General features: G+C 46.1%; 1 protein-coding gene across 14 annotated transcripts in view; it reads right to left on the bottom strand.

The window, feature by feature from the left end:
* Positions 1-346: 346 nt before the first annotated feature.
* The window catches only part of TEX36 (testis expressed 36), a 38,760-nt gene continuing 14,151 nt past the window's right edge, over positions 347-24,955 (bottom strand). For 2 of the 14 annotated variants that reach the window (XR_012510065.1, XR_012510066.1), the window contains 4 exons: positions 24,810-24,850; positions 19,414-24,049; positions 15,881-18,530; positions 12,270-15,118 (listed from right to left, as the gene is read on the bottom strand). Coding sequence is in view for 1 of the 14 variants with exons in the window: in XM_010953197.3 (XP_010951499.2) it covers positions 1,891-2,187; positions 4,435-4,515; positions 5,399-5,530; positions 10,360-10,410 (561 nt within the window). In the remaining 13 variants the exon portion in view is untranslated. Of the gene's footprint in view, positions 2,188-4,434; positions 4,516-5,398; positions 5,531-10,359; positions 11,911-12,269; positions 15,119-15,880; positions 18,531-19,413; positions 24,851-24,955 lie in introns of those variants that run through there. The other 12 variants (XR_012510067.1, XR_012510068.1, XM_010953197.3 and 9 more) reach the window with 11 other exon arrangements.

Genomic DNA, 24,955 nt, shown 5'->3' with positions numbered 1-24,955 from the left:
TCTCATGTACGTGTACTTTAAAAAAAATCTTAGTGGGGAAAAAACAGGAAACTAAAAATATAAGAGAACGTTCTTAACTGGATAAAGGTTTTCTATTTCAAACCTACAATAGTCAGACTTCAGAGTGACACATTAGAAGCAGCCCCATTAAATTCAGACATAAAATAAGGATATGTGCCACCTATGCTAATATTCAAACTGTATATATAAATACTAGTATAAATATTAGAAATGATATAATGATCACTTTCACAAATGTTACAATTATCTACCTAGAAAATCCAAAAGAATCAACTGAAAAATTAACTAGAACTATATTTTTATTTTATTAGAATAATTTTTATTTATTACAAGATGTTTATCAAGGCAGTCAAATAAATACAGGATTCGCATACAGTAATCAATAGCTTTTTTATGCATCAGGCAAAACCAACCTAAAAATATAACCTAAAACACATACACTCAAAATAGGCACATTTCAAAATATACAGGAATAAACATAGAAAAGAAGCATACACGTATGTGAATAAAATTATAAAACTACTGAAAAACATAAGATTTGAATAAATGGGTATAAATATAAATAAATGGTATAAAGATGTCAATTCTCCTATAAATTAGTATCTAAATTCAGGGATATCCCTATCAAATTGCCAATGGATTTACTTGATAAGTTTATTCTAAAATTCACCCATAGGAAAAATATCTAAATAGAAACAAGAAAATTTTAGTATAGAATGATGGTGATGCTGCTTAGTTTAAAAAAGGGTAATATGAATGGCCACCAAGTGGGAAAAGACGATTTTCACTAATAATCAGAGAAACACAAAACAACAAAATTGTAAGATACCACTTTTTTGTCCTTAAATCTAAAAGATAATTTGAGCCGGAGGGCCAGGGGGTGGTGAAGACCCAGAAACTCAAAGATACTGTTGGTAGTGGTTTAATTGGTCCAGTCTTTTTCAAAGATAATTTGGCAGCATTTATTAAAAGTCTATGCATACTGTCCAGTCCAGCATTAACAAGGTAAGTTTCAGAGATTCTCCTGAGTGCAGGTGGACATGCACCCAAAGGTTGATCATGCATGTTCGTGCAGCACCAGCTCTGACTGCCGAAGATTAGAAACAATTCAAATGCTCATTAATAAGATAGTTTTTTTAAAATATGGTACATCCATATTAGGGAATACAGTGTAGTCGTTTAAAAAACAAACCAATCTATTCACACTGATACTGCAAGAACTCCAAGATACATTATGTACTTCAAGAATATTACACTACGTACTGTGTAACATAATGCACGTTCAAAAATATTATGTAGTTATGCCCATGTATATGATTGTAAATGCACAGAGTAAAAGCAAATGGTTAGCTTACTTCTGGGGACAGGACAAGGATTAGAGATGTGCTGAAATCAAAGGGGACTCCTGCTTCCTCTGTTTTGTTTGAAATTTCAAAATGAAAATGTAGGCATAGATTAATTATATAATTTCTTAGCTCTCCCGAAAGTTAATGTGGCAATTAAAAATTGTATTTAAACACATTTTCATTTAAAACACATCCATTTAAAATGTGTGTGTCTTCACACATCTTTATTTCATAAAGGAGTTGAATTTTTTCAACTTTATTAAAATGATAAAAATATTTTAAAGGTGAAGACTGGTAACATTATCTGTTGCCTTTCTGGTTTCTCAATATAAGGACTTTAATCTCTATGTTGTCACTGCAAGAAAACTTCACCTCAGCGTTAAGGCACATGTGGTCTATAATCTCTAATTTTAAACAAATCTTATGTCAAATCTGATGTAGTGCTGGATCGGAAAACACATACTTTTAGAATGTCCGATGAAATAACAATATTGCAAAACTCATCAAGAATCTTCTGGCAAGATTAGGGCTCCAGTGGAGAATTGGCCTTTTTGTTCATCATGAACCTTACTTTTGGATTCTTTTTCAAAAACTCCATATAACTTTGCTGGGGAATAAATTTAAAAGTGTTCCATATCTCATTATAACGTCTTGGAAAGCGTCTGAAAATTGGGACCACCACAGCTTCCCGATAGACATAGGATATCTGGTTATTTGAAAAGCCATCGAGACAAGATGGAACATAGTCACATGCCCAAAGATTGAAATTTCTTGAAATGTGTTGCCTTTTTTCTGGGGAGACCTTCTTACGTCCCAGGCCCTGGAGAAGGATCACAAGAAGATTAGGAGAAAAATGTTCAAGGTTACACAGTCCAGAGGTCTTTAGCAAAACCAGCTCTGTGACATCCTATGTTTAAATGCACAGTATGACCACCCTTTACCAGAGGTACCCTTTACCAACCTGTTGAGGGCCTTAAATTGACACCCACAACATCCTGGTTCTCACAGCCTTCCACTCCACACCAAAGGCACTGGGCTTCTAGAGACATGGAGGGCAGAACCAGAGAGACCCCAGCCTGGACTCTCAGAGACCCCAAGTAGGTTCTCTGCAACCAAGTGGTTCGTCAGCATATCTGTCCCACACCACATCCCCAGTGCCCTATGGGATACATGGTTCTTACTCCGAGAGGTCCAAAGATTCTCTCCCATCTTAGAGGACTCCCAGTGAAGGGAGCAGCACCTTTGGGTCTCATCCCACAGGAAACATAAAATGAAGTAGCAGAAATGAAACACCCCAAAATTATTATAACAACATGAATGTGTTAAATTCTCATATAAACAATGACTATTGGATTTTTTTAGAAATCGTGTTCTATTCTAATAATAATAAAAAACAAATCCAAAACAAAATGACTACAAAGTATCAAGTCAAAGGAATGGAACATGATATAAGGGGGAAATGTTAATTAAAAAAAATAATAGTGGCAAAACTAATATCACAATGTAGAATCCATGGCTAGAAGTATTAACGCATATGAAGAGGGCTACTTCATATCGATAGGTAGCAAAGGCCATCAAGAAAATAAAATAGTCATGAATTTTTGTGCAGAAAGGTGTGGTATTAAACTATATCAGGCAGAAAAAAAAATTATAGAAACTCAAGAATAATCTTAGGAGGAGAAATTGGCAGCTAAGGACAAATATTAAGAAAAGGATATGAAGGATTTAAATAACATAATTAACAATCCTGAATTAATAAATATAAAGAACTTTGTAACCAACGGGTGGGGAATACATATTCTTTGTAAACACCCATGAAATTTTAATTTTATATAATTCTGTATTATTTGAAATTTTTATAGGAAACATTTACTTCAGCAATTTAGAAAAACATTTTAAACATTCTATTTAGAGAAGCAGGCAGAGTGGATATTCTGCTTCTTTATTCAACACTCTGCAGAGGCCAAATTTTTTTTGGTTAAACCATTTCAATTTAGCCTAGATACTGTCTCCTGGAAGAAAAGGTAACTTTAGGCAAATTGTTTAACTTTGTCGGCTGTCAGTTTCCTCACCTCCAAATTGGGGATAATAAGAGTAATTGGCCAGGAGGATTGTGGTGAGGATTAAATGGGATAATATGAGGTGCTAGCATACAGCAAATGCTTAATAAATGGTGGCTATTATTAACATTATCACTGTCATCATTGACTTTCAGGTTTGGTAAAGATTCTCAGGGGTCACCTGATACAACCCTCTACCTAAAATACATTAATCCTGTGCTGTCCAGTTTGATGGTCTCTAGCCACATGGGCTATTGGACACTTAAAATGTGCATCTTCCAAACTGAGATGTACCATGAGTGTAAAATACAAACTGGATTTTAAAAACTTAGTTTGGGGAATGTAAAATATCTTCTTAATAACTTTTGATTGATTATAGGTAGAATTGATAGTTTGGGGAATTATTGGATTAAATAAAATATATTAAAATTAATTTTACCAGTTTCTTATTTTTACTAATGTGGCCATCAGGAAATTTAGAATTACATATAATCTATCTCACAGTCTATTTCCATTGCACAGTTCTGTGCTCACCACCACTAACAACTGCTCCAATGATGGGGGAATCACCAGGTCTAGCGAAAAGACTATTACAGTTATTCAGAAGTCCTTCTTTATACCATGTAAGCTCCCTGTCCTTTGGACTCCTCCTTGTGGGTCCTGGCTCTGCCATCCAGAGACACACACAGGCAATCCCTTCTTCCCATGACAGATCTTCCTAAGAAAGCTCACAAATGAGACCGTTTATGGGAAGGTACTTTGAGAAGCGTGATGTGCATGAAAACATACGCCAGAGGAAGACGGGTGGGTGCAGACTTTGAAAGCTGCGTGGGACTTTGAGAACGTCATGCTCCCCCCCCCCCACCCCCCTGGCAACCTCCTGTGAGGCTTTAATTTTGACCTTGTTCCAATTTTGAGGTCAGTCCTCTCTCTTCAACATGTCAGAGAAAACCAAGAACCCTGACGTCCCTCTTCATTTCATTAGCAAGTTGGAGAGAAATACTCACGGAGTCAAAATAGTATCCAGAGTTCTGAAAGCTGTGCCGATTGTCATGCACGGAGAAGGGGAAGTTGTTATTCACTGCTTGCTGGAAAAGAGCGAGGGGAGAGGGAAAGACACACATCAGAACTGCAGTGTGTTTCCAGAACCCGCCTACAGTGGCATGGAGGGAAGATGGAGGAGGCAAAGTCACCTCCCAGGAAGAATGAAACCCATCGGCCGTTTGCTGGAGCAAACAGCATGGGGGTGAGGTCGCAGGCTTGCCCGTCAGCTCAACGCTTTGAAACTCAGCCTTACGGCCAACTTGCTGAAAATCATAAAAATTCTCTTTGAAGCACCTTATCGGAGGCAAGGCAAGGAAAGCTTATAGGCATGGAATTGAAAGCTGGAGAGGAAATTCAAGGCCATCTTCTTCATCCTGTAAGGATCCTGGAAGACCAGAGCACTGGCCCAGGGGGCCCAAGTGTGAAGTCAATACCTCCTTCCCCCTCAGCCACTTCATGCCCCAAAAGTTGCTCATGAACTGGCCAGGAAGGTAGAATGTGCGTGTTAAGAACTTTGTCCATAGACTGGGCCAGGTGGAGAGGGGTATAGCTCAGTCGTAGAGCATATGCTTAGCATGCACAAGGTCCTGGGTTCAGTCCCCAGTACCTCCACTGAATAAATAAATAAATAAAACCCCTACCCCCCCCCAAATTTAAAAATAAAAAGGAATTTTAAAAAGAAAGAAAGCTTTGCCCATAGAGGAGCCTTAATTTTATTGTCCGGACCAGGATGTAGTTTCCTCTAGAGAGTATTTGGGGTTGTCATAGTGACCAGTTATGAGGTGGACATGCCACCAGAATTTAGGAATCCAGGGAGGGTAAGTGAGCAGTTCCCTCCAAGGAAGAGCTGTCTGGCCAGAAGTGCCAGCAGTCCCAACCCGTGAGGAGCCACAGGGCATGTGGCTGTGGCCAGTGCTCTGGACTCACCTTCTCCCGGACTTTGTAGATTGGTGGTAGCTTCCCCTCCACTTGCCGAGACAAACGTGGACTCTGCGGCTCTTTTAACATAGCACATGTGATGGATTCTGGTGTCTTTTGCACGAGTCCAATGTGAGGGAACTGGAAAACAGCACACGACCTGATTAAAACCAGACACATCTGAATCTCCAAGCCAAGTATCAGGGCTTCCTCTGTAAAGTGATTAAAATGCAATTTGGGTGTTTCTGGCATGCAATGGAAATGGCATAATTTTTGTAATTTTCAAGTGTTCTTTCCAAGACAAAAAATATTGTAATGGCCCAAGGCCATCGGTGCTGGTTGTTTCAAGTTACGGGGGCCACCCTGCTGCTTGGAGCCTGGAAATATTCCCTCTGTCTCTGTGGAGGGTGTGGCCCTGTGGGAGTGAGCTGCTGTGCTCTGAGGAGTCAGAAGTGTGTTACTTGAGATCCTCCTTCTGGTCAGGGAGCTCCCCACACTTGGGGTCAAGGATTCAACCCATGTTCAAAGGGATGAGCCAACCTCCTGCAGGTATGAGGTGGACCTCAGGACGCAGGGAAGGTGAGGAGAGAAGGGTCACAGTGAGTCTCCACTGCGAATGCAGAATGGTAGGGGGTGGGAAGTTCACTGGGGTTCCTGGGGGTGGGCTGGGGGGTGGGCTTTAGCATCTCCCTATGAACAGAAGGAAACAGGACTGGGCCAAGGGAGGCAGTCCCAGCAAAGGCCTCGACCAGCCCCACAGTGAGCCCTAGACATGCGGTGTGCTCTCAGAGTTGTCCTGAGCTGGAGGGAAAGGACTGGTCCTCTGTATGCCTTCATCTATCAGTCACTGGGTAGAAGAGGAAGGTGGGGGGCCCAGGAAGAGGGGGTGACCTTGCAGAGTCAGCTCTTTCCAGCCAGGGAATACCCAGGACTGGACCTCCCAGGCCACACTCTCGGCAGCTGTGGGAAGGACTCCACTCCCGAAGGGGCATGTGGGCGGCCTTGGTGGCCACTGTAGCTCACCCCCCAATTTTATTTCAATGGCACCTCTTAAAAGCCACTCCAAAAAAGTAGGCTTTGAAGCAGGGATCCCTAGAAGAGGGATATGAATGGGAACTAAAATACACACAGAAGGCAATACCCCATCACGTGGTGAAAATTCCTACAGGAGGAGGAAGGATAATGGGGGTGGAGGGGTCACAGACAGCAGATTCAAAGGCCCTGAGTCCAATTCTAGCTCTCTCTCCTACAAGGTGGACCTTCTGCAAGAGACTTAATTTTTCCAGGCCCCAGTTTCTTTATCTGCAAAATGGGAATAATAATACCTACCTGATAGGGTAGATGTGATTAAAAGCAGAGGCGCATGCACCCAGAGAGTGTTCGGTAGCTGTTAGCAGGTTCATTGTTGCTCACAGCTGTCCCCTCCCTTGTCCCTAAACCCACTGCCATCACCCCCAGGCTAGACTTCTTTCCTCCCCTTCGACATTATTAATGATACTGGCCAACATTGCTGTTCTCTCCTATTCCTTCTCAAGTCATAATATAACTGTATATCCAGGTGGCTTCTGTTTAATTCATGCACAAGAGTATGTTTCTGTATGCTATTTACAGCAAAAGGTGGAGAGATGATGTCATTGACGTGGTGTACTTGGGGCATTGCCGGCAGAGCAAAGAGAAGCAATGGACTAGATGACACTTAGCAACGGAGTAATCCTTTAAACGCCATGCTGAGAGGAAAGAAGAAACAGAATGAGATCTGTAATCCAACCCCATTTATGCAAATAAATGACCCCCCCCCACACAAGACAACAATGCGTAATTCACCAGAACGCATCTGAGTCAGAGAACTCTCATTGAACACACGCGAACGGCGGCCGGTGGGGCGAGGAGAGTAGGAACGGAACAGCCACGCCAGCCAACACACTGTCGTGCGGCCGGGCTCCTCCACTGAGCAGCAGGAACCTGGCGACAGGGACACCTCGGAGGAAGGCATCAGGGAAGGAGGAAGACCTTTTTTCCATTCGTTTAAATGATTTTTAAACCAAGGGCATCTATTCCATTGTCTTGTTTTCCACAACGGAAATAACTGTATTTGTCTCTGATCAGAGTTGTAACACCTACTCATGGTTTAAAATAGTTCAAACAAGAAAGAAAAACATAAGAAAGGAAAGAAAATGCCCAGGAATCCCACCACTCTTTCCCCTTAACTCTTTGTCATGCGTCCCTATGCAACTGCACACTCCTATGTGTGCAAAATTTTGCATAATTGGATCATTGTAAATGTGATTTTTGAAAAGTTATGAGTATCTTTTTATTTAACAGTAACTTTCAGTTACTCCCTCCTCCCCCTTCTTGACACCCCCACTGCCACCCCAGGTAACAGTAAGAACAAGCGAGCTTTCACATGATCCTTTACAAACACCAGTACGTGCAGTGGGGATTTATACGGCTTTACAAAAACTGGACCATAGGCTACATAGCATTCTGCACCTTGCTTTTCTTACTTTACAATAGACCCTAGGAAATTTTCAAAGTCAACCTGTACATTCCTAATTCATCCTGTATTATATTTTTAAACATTTTAAAACAATTTTCAAGTAAGTATAAATAATCCAAAGGGCCTCCAGACTCAGAACCTTCCCCTTTTTCCTTCCTCTAATCTGATTTTCCAAGCTGGAAAATCAGGCCGGGGGTGGGGAGTTGTTCTAACATCAGGATGGATCCCTCTCACCAACTAAAAGACAACGGGCTTGAGTTCATTTGTATTCTGCAAGTCTGTGGACTAAATCACTGTTAAAAAATGGCTCCAGCATTTTAATTTCACTCTTTTAAAATATATATTTAATGGCTATAACATGATAGCTGTGAAATAAACCCTTCTGTTAGATATTGTAACCGTGAAATACAGCTTTTTAACTAGTTGGCGGTGAAATTTTTGCTGCCTTCAATCACTGAATGACTGAAATATTAAATAGGAAGGTGAGATTGTGTGCAGAGAGCCTTTCCTCCCTGGCAACAGCCAGATTACAACCAGCAAGGTCAACTGCAAAATGACTGTCACCTTCAATGTGGCAATTACCGTCTCCCAAATGGGCTGCTGCTGACGCAAAGCCAACAATTTCTTTAATTTTCCCAACTCGTCTACCAGTGACTTTGGGAAACTTCATGTCAGCACGATTCTTTTTATGCTCTTAGGAGCTGGCAGCCAAAAGGACCCACAGCAGAGGCTCGAGTTGGACTTTGGGGAGATAAAACCTCTCTGCCTAAACGGGATCCTGGTACATTCCTAAGGTCCCAATAGGAGATGCAGTGTCCTTTCTCGATTTCTTTCTTATAACTCAACCCCGACTTTGTCTGGGGTGGCCATGTGGCTGGTTAAAAAACACCCCCCCAAACTCCCTTTGGGCTCACATGACCCACTGAGATGAAAGCAGAAGTCTGTGGGCGGGGCTCCTGGGAAAGCTGTTGTTTTTCCCAGAAAAAGGGGCAGACTTAGCTGACAGGGGCCTTCTGGCCTTCTGGCCTTTGACCTTCCCCTCATTTACCTGCCTGAGTTGAGCCCTGCACTAAGGATAACAGAACAGAAGGCTGGAAAGAACCTGGGCCTCTAATGATGCCCTAGAGCGTCTGTACCAGCCCTGAAATGCCTCCTTCTGGACTGATTGTTACTTGAGACACACCGACCCCTGTCTGGTTAAGGCACTGCAGTCAGCTTTCCATAATATCCAGTCAAACACAATCCTAACTGATATCACAGGTGATAAAAAGAGGAGAAGCTACTTAGCCCTAGAAGCTTATGCTTGTCTCTTCCTGACCAATGAGTGTTACGTAGTTTACACTATTTTCCATTTTACTTTGGCTGCTGGGAAACTCAGAGTCAAATTTGATGTCCAGATAGCCACTGTGTAGGCCAGATGGCCTGTATAGCTACGTCATATATTTTCCCAGTCTCAGCCTCTTATTCTAAAGTATATTTAAACTGGTTCTGACTTTTTATCTTTTTATACTTTTCTACTTTTGTTAATATCTTCCATACATTACTTTAAATCTTTGTGGAATGGAGCAGGGTATACAAGAAGGGTACGTCAGTGTAAATATATGTCCCTTGGAATCTGCAGGGGATTGATTCCAGGCCCCCCGTCCCACCTTGCAGGTACCAAAATCCATGGATGCTCTGGTTCCTTAGTTGCCCTTTGGTATCTGTAGGTTCTGCAAGGTGGACACATATACATATACTACACATTATCTGTGTAATAGTTAGCAAGTACTGAGTGGTTACTATGTTTCCATGCATTATGCTAAGCACATTATGCTATGTCCCCACCATGGCCCTCTAACCATGGCCCTCTATATTACACTCTCATCTAACAGATGATGAAACCGAGGTTTAGAAAGACTGAGCTGCTTAGCCAAGGTCATGCCCAGGTGGGTACAGTCAGGTTTTTAAAGTCTTCAGACTCAAATTTTCCAAGTTGTTTTTCCATTTTTCTTTTCTTTTCAAACAAACAACAACAAAACATTTTTTTAATCTATGTATTGCTTTCCTTAAAAAGATTAGCACCACAGTTTTCTTTGACATAATCAGTAAATTAAAAAAGGAAAGATACCAGCCCCATGGAGTTCCTATTCTAGGAGGGGGAGACAAACACACATGAAATAATAAATTACAGAGTATGTCAGAAGATAGATGTCACAGAAAAAAAGACAAAGTAGAGCACACGGCAATGACTGCTGAGTGGACATTCACAAGGTGTCAGTGTGCTGAGCGTTTTATACAGATTTATTTCATGTAATCCTCGCTAAAGTACCATGAGATTCCCATTTCACAGATGAAGGAACTGAGGCCGGGTGAAGTGATCTGTCAGAAGTAACACTATGATACGTAGCAGAAGTGGGATGTGGACTCAGCTCTGTGCCCTGGCCACACCCACGTGGCCTGAGAAGGGCAGCAGGTGGGGTATCTTTCTTACCCATCTTCCATCCTTGTCTAACGGTGGGTTGAAGCGTCTCCCTTTGGCCATTTTCGGCAGGAAGCTGAAGGCGGCTGAGGTTGGCTCCCTTACCTCTCTGTGGCCTCATCAGCTTGAGCTCTGGGAAGCCAGCCCTCCTTGTTCCTGATCCTTCATTCTCAGCCTCTCCCTGGAAGGGGAGTCCGGGAGTGGTCCCTGTTGTCATAGAATCAGAGCCCACCCATCACAATGGGGGAGGACCGCGGGTCTTCCAAGCCCCCTGAAGGCTCCTTGGAGCCACCGTGCCTCAGTGTATGAGCCATCGGGTCCCAGCTGAGGATGTCCCATCAAAAGGTCAGACGGGTGTGGACAAGACAGTCTTGAGATAATGGCAAACTTCCTATATCCTCTAAGTCCTTGAACTGATGGTTTTTGACTTGAATGTCCCCATGGTGACCATGAGGTTTTCAGAGAAGTAAGCTGAGTCTGCCTTGCCTGAAGCAGTGGCTCGGCACCAGGCCAGGACCCCGGCCTCCCCAGTGTGCTCCTTTCACGGCTGCCTCCGTGTCCCGGCTCAGACTCCCCCACTGTGCGCCCATCTCCCTGCACAACCCCGAGGCCACGACAAAGCAATCATCATGAGTAATTCTCAAATGCCAGGTGCTGTGCTAAACACTTACACGTGTTTTTACTTTTTCTCCATGACAACCTTTGGTGTCTGCAAATGAGGAAACAGGGTCATGTACCCAGTGGCAGGGACAGCTCCAGAGCTCGCCAGCCTTTCCGAGGGCCCCCTGGCCTCCCCCAAGCTGCAGAGGTGGCTCCCGAAAGCCGGCCTTTCTCTCTGGGACTGGACGCTCAAGTCCTGCCTCACTGCTCCTCAGTAACGTGGCTTCTGCTTCTCTGTCTTTTTTCTCCTTCCTTTCATTCTGTATCTTGACGATCCTCTTGGCGACTCCCGGTGAGAACAGCCACAGGGGAATCTGTCCAGCTCTCTTTTGCTAAGAAATTGTGTCCTCGTGTCATTCCCCTAATCACCGACCGGGTGGTCCTAACAAGAGCTGTCGTGTTAGTGATGTGGGGGTCTCCTCCGGGCGGGGCTGACGGTCCAGAGAGGGGGCTCCTGGATGTGATGCCTGAGGTGGACCGTCCTCCTACAACCATGGGGCCAGAGTCTCGCGCTGAGGAGGGAGGAGGAAAAGATGCTGGGCAGCCTCTTTGAGTGCCCGGGAGCCGCCGTACCAGCTCTAGACAGACAACCCTGACGTGCGGGGAAAACGAAGCCTGTCTGGGCGTCTGCTGCCGGCTGAGCGCCCCTCGGAGATGAGGCTTCTTCCCGCCTCTCACTCTGCAGCTTCTCGGGCTCATGATGTGCTCTTGTCATGGGCTCAGCTGCTTCCTCCCAAGGAAAGGTCTTTGTAGCTGCCCTGCAACACTTCGTCTTGTGAGCCAGAATTTGGTCACATGGTCACACTTGGATGTCAGGGAGGCTACAAAACAGACTTTGTCCTGGTGGGGTCATGGTCCAGTCCAAGGCTCTATCACCATGAAAGAGATGGAGCATCAAGGGCAGCCGAAGTCTCTGCTCCCCACCCCCAGCCCCGGCCCCTCGACGGCTGTAAAATACTCTGTCAGCAGGATTTCCCTGAATTCTAGGAAGACGAGCAGAAGAGGATGTACTGTCTACTTCTCAGCACTGGGGTGACAAAGGAGGCAGACCAATAGAAGTGCTTTGTAAACTGTAAAGTACTTTGCAAAAATGAGGGAGGTGACACGTATGAGAAACACTTCATTTACGAAGCACTTTCATAGTCACTGTTTCACTCTTACAACAAACCTGAGAGTGGGCTGGTTATTTTCCTTTTGTATCCCCCCTCCCCCACAGTTCCGGTCCTTTCTCCCCCCATCCCCACCTGGTTTGGCGCCCTGGACACTGGCCTATGAAGACCACACCGCCTGTTCCCTTACCCTTTGCTCTCGTGGGATTCATCCAATAGGAAGAACCAGTGGGAACTGGAAGGGCAGGGAGAGGTCAAGGCGGCGGTGTGCTGGTAGATGGCTAACAACCTGCTCTCTGGGGAACAGTCTGGTTCCTAGTGGTGTTTGCCACTTTCCCTGGTGTAAACACTTCTACCATGGTTTTCAAGCTACTACGATCACGGAACGTGGAGTCGGGAAGAGACGCACACACAGGCTCCAGCCCCCCTTAAGGTCAAAGTGCTGCTCTCCCGGGCTCCCTCCCTCTCGGGTCGCACTTGGGGAAGAGCTGTGTTCCTCCATCTCCACCCACCGCTTTTCCACAGCTACAGCCTTGCTGTTAAGAGCTCCCCTCCCTGTCCCTTTGGGCTAAGGGCAGGCCAGGCTTCCTGCTCTCTCTGGCCCCTTGTCAGCCTAGACCCTGCCCACTGCCCTAAGAGGAGACCCTTCATACAACTCCCTCTGTCTTGGAGCGCGCCACCGGGTTCCTGCTGGACCACAGACCAAGGCTGAGCCGGCGTTAGCCATTATCGCCACCTACAGGCGGGGAGGCTGAAGCGCAGAGAGGTGAAGGGACCCACCCACGGTCACACAGCTAAGTAGGCAGCAGAGCCCAAACGAGAACCCAGGTGTACTGAGGCCAAGTTCAATGACAGCCGCAGACAGGGTTCAATCCACTGCAGTTCCCTGACCCTGTTAAATTATCTGGCAGTGAGTTTTCTAGGATTGCTTTTCATTCCCTCTCTTTAATCTACATGAAGCTGGGCCTGACTGCACGCCTGCTGGAGCTGCGACCCCGCTCCACGGTGAGCAACAGCAGGACGGGGGGCAAATGACTGCTCCTCCGTGGCCTCCCCAGGGGACGCCAAGCCAGGGGACCCTGCACAAGTGGAGGGAAAGGATTAGTGCAGAATGCTGCTTCTCCCACACCCCGAACTGAAAGTAAAGCAATCGGGAAGGGGGGGAGCCAAAGACTGAGAGTTTAGAAAACCTAAAAACAGGGCCATTTCCAACACAGTATTTCATGTGCATTCACTCTGTCTCCACCAATGGAGCAGAAAATCCTTTAGATCTGAAATCTCATTTCTAAATATATTTTGCATCTCCTCTGTATTTAGTCTTATGCTCTGTTAAACAAGGTATGTAATCACTGTTTAAGGTGTATTCCAATTTTCTCCTTTTGAGTGACTGCTTAAAATTCTAACAAGTTTGTCCAAGAAAATCAAAACTGAATAGAGTACCCAGCCAGGAAAAATGAAATTCAGCTTTTCTCCAGCTAGGATTTCCTCGCTGCAGACTGGGCTGGGGTTGCTCCTTGCGGACGTTGTTGTTTTCAGAGGTTTTAATTACTGGGCTGAACTTTGTGACCCACCATCCTGAAAACAAGTCCTGCAACACTCAGGGCACTCAGATCCCTGGGGCTGGGGACACGGGAGGGTCCTTGCATGTGAGGGGTCCTGCTCGCAATGCAGGGATGCAAAACGGCCTGTTACAGGCGGCTGTGAAGACAACAATGAGCGTGTGGAGGGCTCATTCACTCATTCAACAAACATCGACGGAACATCCACTATGTGCCCGCACTGTTTTCAAACAGCACTAAGGCAATCCCTGAAATTAGTTTTTAATAAATAGCAAATCACAGACCCACCACTACATCGGGTGATCAGTACCCCAAATTATTGATTTAAAAATTCTTTTTTAGTTTAAGTATATTCGGTTTACAGTGTGTGCATTTCTGGTGTACAGCATAGTGATTCAGTTATACATACACATTTCTTTTCATAGTCTTTTTCATTATAGGCTATTACAAGCTATTGAATATAGTTCCCTGTGCCAGACAGTAGGACCTTGCTCTTTATCCAGTTTTGTGAAGATTTTCCTTATAGTTCCAATCATACAAGATCTGTCAAAACTCAGTATGTTTTCTATGAGAACTGTTCCACATGTAGGCGTATTTGTGACGTATTCACGGGCGAGGGTGAGCTCTGTGTCCTTCTACTTGGCCATCTTGAAGCCCTCCCCCTAATAACGGATTAACCAAAAATGACTTTCAGTGAGCCATCTACAACATTTATGTCTGTTTTGCCCAATGTATTTCGTGACATGACAGCTGTTGTGTACTTTGACCTTTAGATCCTTTACATCCGGAGCGTCAAGGACATTATGAAAAGCAGATGTGTGTGTCTTTTCCACGTGTTTTCAGTGCAGTGTGCTGCTGCTTGTTTTAATTAACAACATGCTGCCTTTTACAGGAGAAAGTGGTAGAATCGCAGGTACCATGCAGGGATGTTTCCACGCACGCGTCCGCCTGTGCCCACCCGCGGTGCCCCGTCTACCCTGCACACACACAGGCACACTTCAGTTCCTCCTCCCACCAAATGAAAGTTTCACTGCCACCATCGCATCCACAAATCCTGGACAACTTAACTTGCACGTGGGGAAAGCCGAGGCATCTGCATGTGAACTGTTGAGCATCTGAGAAATTCTCCAGCATCTGAATTATAAAGTATATTTTCGTTTCACCCTGCAAGATAAATATCTGGATTCTTTCTGTAAATAGCAACTGAATTGAGGTGACTCAATGGCACTTTTTTATTACAAGTCATGATTCATATGGTTTTGATAGACATTGTAATGGATACACAACCCATCTACATGGCATCTTAAAAAGTCCTCAGACATCTGCACAGGAAAGCACATTTTTTGTTTTACCCTATGTTGCAAGCGATCTGGAAAATTAACTGCATCTCTCTCTCTCCTCCACTCAAGAAAACAATTCCTGGATGAAGTCAAGCAAGACGAACTGAAAGACAAGGAGGGTAACTTGACCAACTTGGACGTTTATTCAATTGATAGGTAGAAACTCACAGTAACATTTATAAAAACCCTTGACTCTGCCAACACATACGAGTCAGCAAGGATATGAGATGCTGCCTGGTAATGACTGAATGTCTCATAACCTTGCTGACACGTGAATTGCTATAAACGTTTCAGATCTTGTCTAGAGAAGCTGTTGGTTAATTGATAACTTGGAGACTTGGTCACTCAAAGAACTGCCACAATCCAGCAATTGTACCGGACACAGTGAAGGTCACAGTCAGTACTGTTGCTGACCCCATGTAGCTGGCTGTCTTCTGGGAAGACAGACAAATGATTGGTTATAATTGTGAGAGGTAGGGGGCGCTCGAGACCACATGACAGAGGGACCTGTGTGAATCTAAGGGTGACTGGGAAGGTGATGAAGAAATGAAATGAAGCATGACTTCAATGAGCCAAGGGGAGAGGGGTGCACATGCCAGGAGGATGGAGAGCCCATCAGAGGCCCTGAGGCTGGGTGGAGCTTGACTCACTCAGGACCCAGAAAGGACCAGAGGACAGCACAGGTTGGAGATGATAGATTGAGAGCAGGAGGCGGGTCACTCAAGGCCTCAGGCTGTCCGAGACCGGTGGACAGGCACCTAGCCCTCTGTGACCTCGACCAGCCGTGGAGAACAGGCAACAACAGCAAAACGCTAGTTGACAGCTTTGGCTTTTTTAGGAAAAGCACCTTAGAAATAAGACTCACCCTTTAAGGGGCAGCAGGCGTGCTGAGTTCATTCTTTCTCCAAATTTTGAAAAAGACAGGCAGAAATATTTAGTTTGCTCTCCGTTTCTCCATGGGTTGCGTTTGTCATTCCTGTTCCCACTTCTGCATTTCTGTGTTTGTTGAGGTTTCCGTGAAGACTCCACGCTATTGTTTTCGCCCCCTGGAAAGACAGCTGCTTTTGTCCTCTCGCAGTTTGAATGGGACAGTCCTCCGAAGACACAGAATAAAAGACAGCAGTAATTACAAGTGTGGTTCAAAACAGAGAGCACTGGGATGGAAAGTGCCAGCCTCCAGAATCATAAAGCAAAACAGCCAAATAAATAGATATTTTTCAGCTGAAGAGAAAATGAACAGTGTTTTGGAACGTGATGGAAAGTTCATCTCTGCCCCTCGCGGGGAGGGGAGCCAAGGAGGCAGGGTCTCCGAACGGAGACCTGTAGGCCTTTTAAAATCGCCTGCAGCCTCTTATTGTCTGCCATAAAACATAATGGAGATTTCATCAACTTGGCAGGAAATTGTGAGCTCATAAAAGAGCCTTGTTACAAAGATAACAATAAGACAAAGTCGTAAAGGACAGCTGTGGGCTGAGCCCTGGCTGGGCCCCGCTTTCTCCAGCTCGACAGGGATCCAAGGTTCATCAAGTCAGTTAATCGTGTGGATGGCCCCCAATTTGTCCTTTCCTGCTCTGCTCTGTCTTCACATTTCAGGGTATTTCTGCCTACTGGGGGTGCCCGGAAAAGGCAAAGAGGAAATGGACACACAGCATCAAGTCTTGCGATGCTGACTTCTGCGCAGGGTCTTTTACTCCCTCCCTTTGTCCCTCCCTCCCCCTAAGTTGGCTGTGAGGTAAGGAACCTCCGCACCTCCAAGGCCTCACTGCTCCAGGAGAGCTCCTTGGACCAGAAGCCTGAGCGTCTCTTGAGAGTTTATTGGAAATGCAGTCTTAAGCTACCCCTAGACCTACTGAATCAGATCTTCATTTTTAACAAGACTCCTGGGTGACCCGTGTGCACGTAAAGTGTGAGAGGCACCACCCCGGAGAACCACGAGGCCCCTGTCAGTGGATTCAGGGCACCTGTGGGTGCATTTGACCTCGTGCCCACAGATAAGTGCTGCAGCCTAATCCTTGGCCAGTGACCACTGTCCGTTTAGACTTTTAAAGATTTGGAAACCGAAGTAGGAGGCTGAGTTTACATCATATTTACCTAGGAGGTTTTCCCTCTGGCGCTTAAAATCTTTCTAAGGGACCACACCGACCTTCGGTGTGCCTGTTACGGAAGTAGGGAAGTGGAGAATGTTTTCCCCTGGAGGGCCCCGAGACACATGCTGTTTCTTTGCACAGTTACATAAACCTGCTGCAGTGTGGTTGTCTTAATGTTTAATTTAGATTGCTGCCCCATTGATTCAACTGTGGCTCAGGCAAATGAGAGGAAACCAAATTCACGGTTCCGCTGCGCCACGGTCCAGTCGCTCTGACGGTAGGAGAATGACCACATCAGGGCTGTGCGCCTAATTAAGCACTTAGTCAATAACCCGCTCCCTCTGGACCGAGCCATTTGCTTCATCCATTGTGGGAACGAGATCAAGCCGGGCAGTGAATGTGGGTAATTCATGCAGGAAGAGCTCATTTTAGGTGAGCGTGGATTGACTGGAATTAGTTATCGCAGAACCAGGGCTGGAGACGGCAGAGAGAAAGCGCTTTCCTTCCTCGGGCGATTCCAACGTTCCTTTATGAAGGTGGGGTGAGGACCAGGTCTGGCTGGCCACGGGCACACACCTGAGCGAGGACCATGTAGAGCCAGCATCCCAGGGCGGAGGCGTGTCTCTCGCCAGCGCGGACTCCGAGACCTGGGGAGAGACTGTCACTGGTGTGCACACAGCTCCCGGCTGCGTGAGACCTCGCGCCATTCTGCAGCGTGACAAGAGCACTCCGTTTTTATCTGAGATCTCAGGACAGCTTATTGACTGCACTGTCTCGCTGTACAGCACATAACAGCATTGTTAGGGGAAATGTCAGTGCAGGCCTGAAGGGTGGAAAAACATGAAATCAAATTTCTCACAAGACAATGGCTTGGGTATTTGTTGGGCTTTTGCTTCTGCCAAACGGGACTGAGGATTCTTTTCAGGCTGATTCGATCGGACACTGCATAGTGTTTGTCCAGCCAACCCACCCAGCAGTTAACACATTTTAACCAGCCATCTCCTCTCCCTCCTCCCAGAAAGAGGTCTGGGACAGGCGGACACTTCGCCGGTCGCTCCACAGAGAACCCATTTTCACAACGTCCCGAGCCTCCTAAGATTCCGTGTTGTATTCTTACAGCAGCCATCTGCTAGGGCGGTTGCATCCACAAGACATCTTCCTCCGCTGGCATAATTAAAAGAGATTCTCTCCTTTCCAACGTGGTGTTACATTTACATTCAAAGTTATTTTGCTCTCTCTTCGCCCTTGCCCTCAAGGAATTGTGGGAATTCAAGTTAATAGGCTTTTAATGGTTTTGTGATAACTGTGATTATAAACTGTGAATCAGATCGGGGAGCATCCAAGTTCAGCTGCATTGCATGCAAAGACATCACCGTTGCTTTTGATCCTTGGTTGAAATTTGGTTTTCTGTGTTCAGACACCACCATCCTTTAAAAAAAAAAATTAAAGGCACCTCATTTGCTTCATAATTGCTTTGATGACAATTTTAAAGCCTTTAGCCACACATTTTCCTTTTGATCTATTAGCAGTATTTAGAAACACATCCTGCTGCTAAAAATTAAATTTCAAAGCCTACAATTGTACTTCCTGCTTTTCTTTAGAGGGGAAGATGCTGGGTTCATTTAAAACACATGCAACATGTTGGACTCGTGCACGCACACGCACACGCAGTCACACGTACACACACACTGCCTTCAACCTTTCACTGCCAAATATTTAGAAATAAATTTTTACTGTGTTCTCTGAACATATAATTACTGCTTTGAGGCTAGTTAATGAAAATACACTTCTCTTTGAAACATGTTGGCTCTACTAAACGAGCCTTTCCTCTGAGTCCACAGATGAATCAATTGTGAGCCTCCTTGAAAAAAAGAGGCATTCTGATCATTGTTGCCAGATGTCTCAAGCAAGCCTGCCAAGCTGGGGCCAGAAACACAGCCTTAAAATAGTAGGCACAGAATCACACCATCAGCCAATTAGGGCCCTTAGAGCAAATTAGCTCTCATTTCCCATTGGCCAGAGCAGCTGTGACTTGTGCAGGGAGAGCCTGGACACGTTCCACCGAGCATCTCCTACTCTGGCCAATGGTTGCTAGCATCTGAAAAGACCACAAAGAACAGTCCCAGGTTTAAAAAACTGCCTTTCTGAAACACCTCAGTTCAAGTCCCAGGAAGATCCCCACGGCCTTCCCTGGAGAGCAGGGTGTTGTCTAAGGCAAAATAATCCCTGCGGGTGAAACAGTTCCCAGTGGCAAAGCCTCAGGAAGTTGGGCTCTAGAGAGAAGGTCTTACTCTCAGGTGAGGGCCCTTACCTACAGATCCTCCTTGAGGAGGAATTGAGAGGATCGGTTCCACGGGAAATTCACAAGAATGAAAGCTGAGTGACTGAGCCACAGACAGCACAGCGCTGTCCCCGGAACAACCCTGATCTCAAGCTGGAGATGGCATTCACCATCAATTCTAAAAGAGACATTTGAACGAGAAGCCATGGGAAGCATCGAACCCTTAAAGACCAGTTCATCTGTAAGGAACAAAGGACCACTGTAGCAGAAAGAGTCATCTACAAAGGTCAGCTCTTGGCAACATATGCCCCACTGGGCAGCCAGGAGCACTTTAAATACTGTCCAACGGTGCTGCCAGGACTGGCATCAGGACCAAGAATTAAGAAATTACTTTTGGCAATAAAGAGTAATTTGGTTGCAATAGTGCCCCCAAAGCCTTAAAAATATCCATATTTACAATCCAGCATTTCTACTTCTGAGAATTTACTCCAAGAAAATACCCATATATTTGCCCCAAGATGTATCCCTAAGTATCCTAATTACTCTACTTGCTAGAGAAAAAAGATTAAAATAATGTAAAGTTGAACCCAATGCAGTCATGAAAAACCGAAGAATGTCACAGAAAAATGTTTACATTGCGTTATACAGTAAAAAAGGTTAATACCTCTATAGAATGATCCTCTTCTGCAAATATATATATATTTGCTGAGGGAATGTGGGTCCTGGTCACACAGGTTAAACCTGTACCTGAAACTGGCAATACCCCTGAAGTTGTCAGTGTGCAATATATATGTTTGTATGTATTCATGGAAAATGAAAGGTTATACCAAAAGTTTAGAATTACTTGAGTTTCTTTTTTCTTTTCTTCATTGGGCTTTTCCAAATTTCCATAATGAGCATGTATTGCTATTGTGGTCAGAAACAAAATCAAAAGAATTTTTAAAAGGAGGCATAGCAAGCAAGCAATGTGTGATCAATGTTTTTTGCAAGAGTTCAAGTCCCAGACAAGGCGAAGGACATGTAAATTAAGCTATAAAACATATAGAATCAGTGACGGTCTGCTAAGAGCAGAGAGCGCTAGACTGGCTATGGTCAAATCATGGATTTGCTTATGTTCCAGAAAAGTGTTTTGCTGGCAACCCTCCACATTACATTAGGTGAAGGTACTACAGTGAATTATCAGTGGTTTGTACTCTAGAGGGCCCATGGTTTGAAAGAGGAATGTGTCCATATTTTCAGAGAAACATTTCACGCCACCCTTGTGGCAGGCAAAGTTCTCCCAACAGCTCTAGTGGAATCCACTTTAATGAGCTTTGTGTCATGGAAAGTAAAATCATACAAAGCTTAAAGTCTGCAGAGGCATGATGCTTGGCCTTAACCCAGACTTTTAAGAGGTAGACCTTGAAGTCAAACAATAAGGAATAACAAAGTTCTAAGTTCCAGCAGTAGCCCTGCTGAGGTCTTCAAGCAGAAGACATGCTAAAATGTCTTCATGGGCTCCTTTAAATACGATCTGAAATTTTCAAAGTTTCCATCCTTAGAAATCGGATCCAAAAAAAAAGGTAGATCATGTCAAATTGGGATACACCCCCTCTCCGTTATTGAAAAGCTTTTGCCATGACTTCTTTAATATCCAGTGTTGATTTTTGCAGTTAATAGACCCCCTGACAGATTCTTCCACTTGACAGGGGTTAAGGCAGGCCCCAAGGGCATTGGCCAAGTGATTAAGGCCAGGGTTCAGTCTTAAGGACCAGATTTCAATTTAATGGGGTAGTTATGAGGGATTGGGGTAGGAGGAACTGGGGGGACAGCAGACATTGGGGCTCGCCTCTCCAGCAGCCAGCATCCCCCACTTTTCCAGCAACCACCCCTATTTCTGCCCCATCCCCACCATCACTCCACATGGTTTAGGTGGTGCTGATTCTGCCCTTCGCTCTGGCACTAGCCAATCAGAGCATCACACTCTCCGGGCAATAATGTTTGTTGCTGGAATGGACATGTGACAAAACCAGGCCAATCAGAGCAAAGTAACTTCAGCTCTAGAGCAAAGAAAGAATCTCAGTCTTACCTGACAGATTTGAACCCGAAAGCATGTGGGCTGGCATCTCTGGAGACACCTTTCCACCTTAGTCCCTCAAGAATAAGACCAACTCCTAGAGAAGACATGCCCAGAGGGGCTGAGGGAATGTGGGTCCTGGTCACACAGGTTAAACCTGTACCTGACATTGGCAATAGCCCTGAAGTTGTCAGTGCGTAAGCCACTGAAGTCTCCTTCTTGCTGTGGAAAGGGAATGAGGATTGAGAGAGGGGCTGATGGGGAGATGAAAGAAAGAAAACAGGGCCCCTGGAAGGTGATGGGAAAGAAAGAGCAGAATCTATGCCTTCTGGGTCAGGGAGCCCTGCATGAGGCCTGGCTAATGTCTTCAAAGCCTGGGAGCCTGCTGCCCAGACTGGGCCCTCCCCTTGCCTCCTCCTCGTCCTTGTTCCCAGTCAATCCCCTGGTGTCCACCACGGCTGAGCATGTCCCATCCTCTGCCAGCCTTATCTTCTGCAGGTCAGGGCCTCTGGATATGGACTCTCCCCAGGAATGATAATAGTAGGAGGAACCTCAATGGGGGAAAGGGAGGGAAGGGGGAAATTCCAACTCCCTGGTCCCCATGGTCCCTGCATGGACCTGATCCCAATCCCAGCCTACTCATCCACTCTCCCAAACGCCACCTGCCTCTCCCTGGAAAGGACTTCTTCTGACAAATCCCAAGACCTCCCTGACGGTCCCACCACTCCTCCCATAATTTCAGCTTTCCCTCCAGGTGGCACAGGCAGCCCCGGATGCACACCCCAAAGAGAAAGTGACCACTTCTCGTTCTAAGTGTGGCTTCCTTCTCGTTAACAAGACCTGCTCATGTGTCACCCACAGGGCCCAGTCTCTCCGTTTGGGGTTACGCAGGCAGGATGAGGGAGTTATCTCAAAAGCTTAGGAAGAACAAGTGGCAGAAGGCCCACCCACTCAGTTTCATTGCACAGACTTGATAAGTTCCTTCTGTAATTTATTCCCTTAGTAATCGCCACATCAGTATCATTAATGTAAAATTATGTATTTTTCTGTTAAGAAAATGGGTATCTTCATCCTGCATCTTTGTTGACCAGGTTTTCTGGATTTGAGTGCAGTTGGACCGTTTGGTCTGAAAAAACTGCCAATCTCTTCTAACCCAACCCAGTGGAGTAAAATGAAAGTTTTAAAAGTACATCTGGAGTTACCGGTTGTCTGTACTCTAAGTCATGCTTCAAAGGAAAAACACCTAGATGCTAATCCTCAATATTTCTTGTAGTTCTCAGGATTCTCAATATTTCTCTGGCCAGCAGGACAGAATTCCAACACTTAGAAATACATGAGCAGTGGCAAAAACCCCGGGAAAACCTGCCCAGGACGGCCTCTGAAGACAGTGTTGCCCAGTGAATGCCAGTGCAGCCGGGAGGTGACCAGCCAGTGTCACCCCAGCACGGCCACTTCCTCGGTGTGTGATCTTGAGCAAGTTACTTAAGTGCTCTGTGTATCAGTTTTCTCATCTGTAAAATGGAGATATTAAAATGGGTACCTACTGCTTTAGGTTATTGTAAGGATTGAAGACACTGATACAGGTAAAATGCGCAAAAAATTGTGTGACCCCTAGTGAGCTGTAAATAAACGTGAGCTGTTTTTACTACATATTACTGGTTCCCCAAAGTACATGCATTTTGTCAGGATGCCCGTGGGAACTCAGTGGTGGTGAGGGCAGGAGGAGGAGGAGGCCTTGGAAATCAGAGGCGGGCAGGACCAGAGCTGGGGACCGGCTCTGTGGCTCTGGGAGTCTGTCCCCAGAGTCGGGGCTTTGGGATGTAAATGAGGCTGTGGCAGAGGCAGGTGTTCTCCGTGCCAACCTGAAAAGCCCAGCAAGAAGCCATCCTAATTCCCAAAGGCGGCTTCTCCGGGCTTCTCCCAGGCCCTGACCTCACATTCTGCCTTTCATTCTCTTTCTCTGCTTGGACGTGAGATCCCCTCAGCTGTGTTGGCATCTGTTCTCCTTAGGACGTGGAGGTGGGGAGTGCAGCTAGGTGGCGTGCAGGTGGGATGAGGGTGAGGAGCAGCGTGGTGCAGGAGGGGGCCCCCATGCACCACCCGGGGAGCCCGGGGAGCGCAAAGGCTGGTCTGAAGTCCATACCGCTCTGCTAACGGGAAGCCTTGCTTCAGTCTGAACTGGGGTCTTCCAAGAAGCAGCACCAGCAGTGACAGGCTCTTCAATGTGGGTTCCAGCCACAGGCGAAAGATCAGGCTTCGCTGAACCGGAGTGAGGCAAAAAAATGACAGTAGGTGTCTTCTTGTTCCGCACACAGACTGTAATCAGCTCTCCACAAGGTCATCCTGGAACACCAAGGACAGTCCAGACCCCTCCTGGCTGTCCTCAGTAATGGACGGAGGCAATGGTGCAGATAATCCAGCCAAATGGTGGGTAATCCAAAAGCCATTTCCATTTGGCCTTGGGAGAAGTTTCCAAGCTCATTCTGAGCGTGGCTGTACGCAAGCCTCTCTGCCAGATCTGGGGTGCATGGCGGGGTCTGGGCACATCCCAAGACGAGGCTGCATTCAGGGGACAGCGTCTCCCAGCAGCTGCTTTTCAGGCTGCGGTCACTACAGAGCATGGGCGACGACACAGGCGGTTTAGGAAGGGATGTGTGCAGGGGTTCTCTACCTGCCCTCCTTCCCTGGTCCATTCTCCACCTTTCCCTCACCTGCCCAGGAGGCATCCTCTGGGCTCCTTTGCCCTCTGGCTTCCTGGCTGGTTTGAGTGCCAGGACGTGGGCTCAGAGAAAGTAGAGAAAACCCGGGGTATCTCCTGCTTCCTCCCTGCTCTGGCGCCATCTCTCTAGAAACCTCTGCTTCCCTCCCCTTCCTCCTCGGTACTAGTTCTCACTCCCTCCCTCGTTTATCCCTGCAGTCCCTTGGGGTGGTGACAAAGCCTTGTCTTGTCCCCTGTGGGCCCTCCAGCTGCCCACACCTCCATGGGTGGTACCTTCACTGGAGGCTTTCACGAAGCCTCTGGGGCGAGGTCTGTTTCCCGCTGAAGCCTGACTTGCAGAGGGCGGCAGAGGACAGGGCCAAGGCTGGGGCTGGAGCTGGGGCCGGGAGGGCTTAAGCAGAGAGGCAGCTCAAGCCCGCTCAGAGCACAGCCCCTCACTGGATCTGACTGAAGCCCACCACCCCTTTCTGTGTAGAGGCCGCCTGGCTCTGCCCAGACTGCCCCACCTCCTCATTCCAGAAACATGGCATCAGGGACAACTCACCTGGATAATCCAGTGTTGGAGGCCCATCCATCTCCTCCCTGTGGTCATCTGCACTGACCAACCTCCCTTGGAAATGTAGATACCACATTTTAAAAGGAGGAACTTACCCAACATCCTTGAATTTTCCTTCTCCTGAGCCCCTTTGATCCTGGATCAGAAAAAGAAGAAAAGAAAAAAAACAGAAAGAAAAAGAAGAAAGGGAGCTATAAAGGATGATTTGAGACTGTTGGGGAATTCAGATACAGCTCCTATA

Source organism: Camelus bactrianus, chromosome 11 (genome assembly GCF_048773025.1).
Source record: "Camelus bactrianus isolate YW-2024 breed Bactrian camel chromosome 11, ASM4877302v1, whole genome shotgun sequence".
In the NCBI taxonomy this organism is placed as follows: domain Eukaryota; kingdom Metazoa; phylum Chordata; class Mammalia; order Artiodactyla; family Camelidae; genus Camelus; species Camelus bactrianus.
The sequence above is the reverse complement of the archived record's forward strand: the minus strand, read 5'-3'. Positions and strand labels throughout refer to the sequence as shown.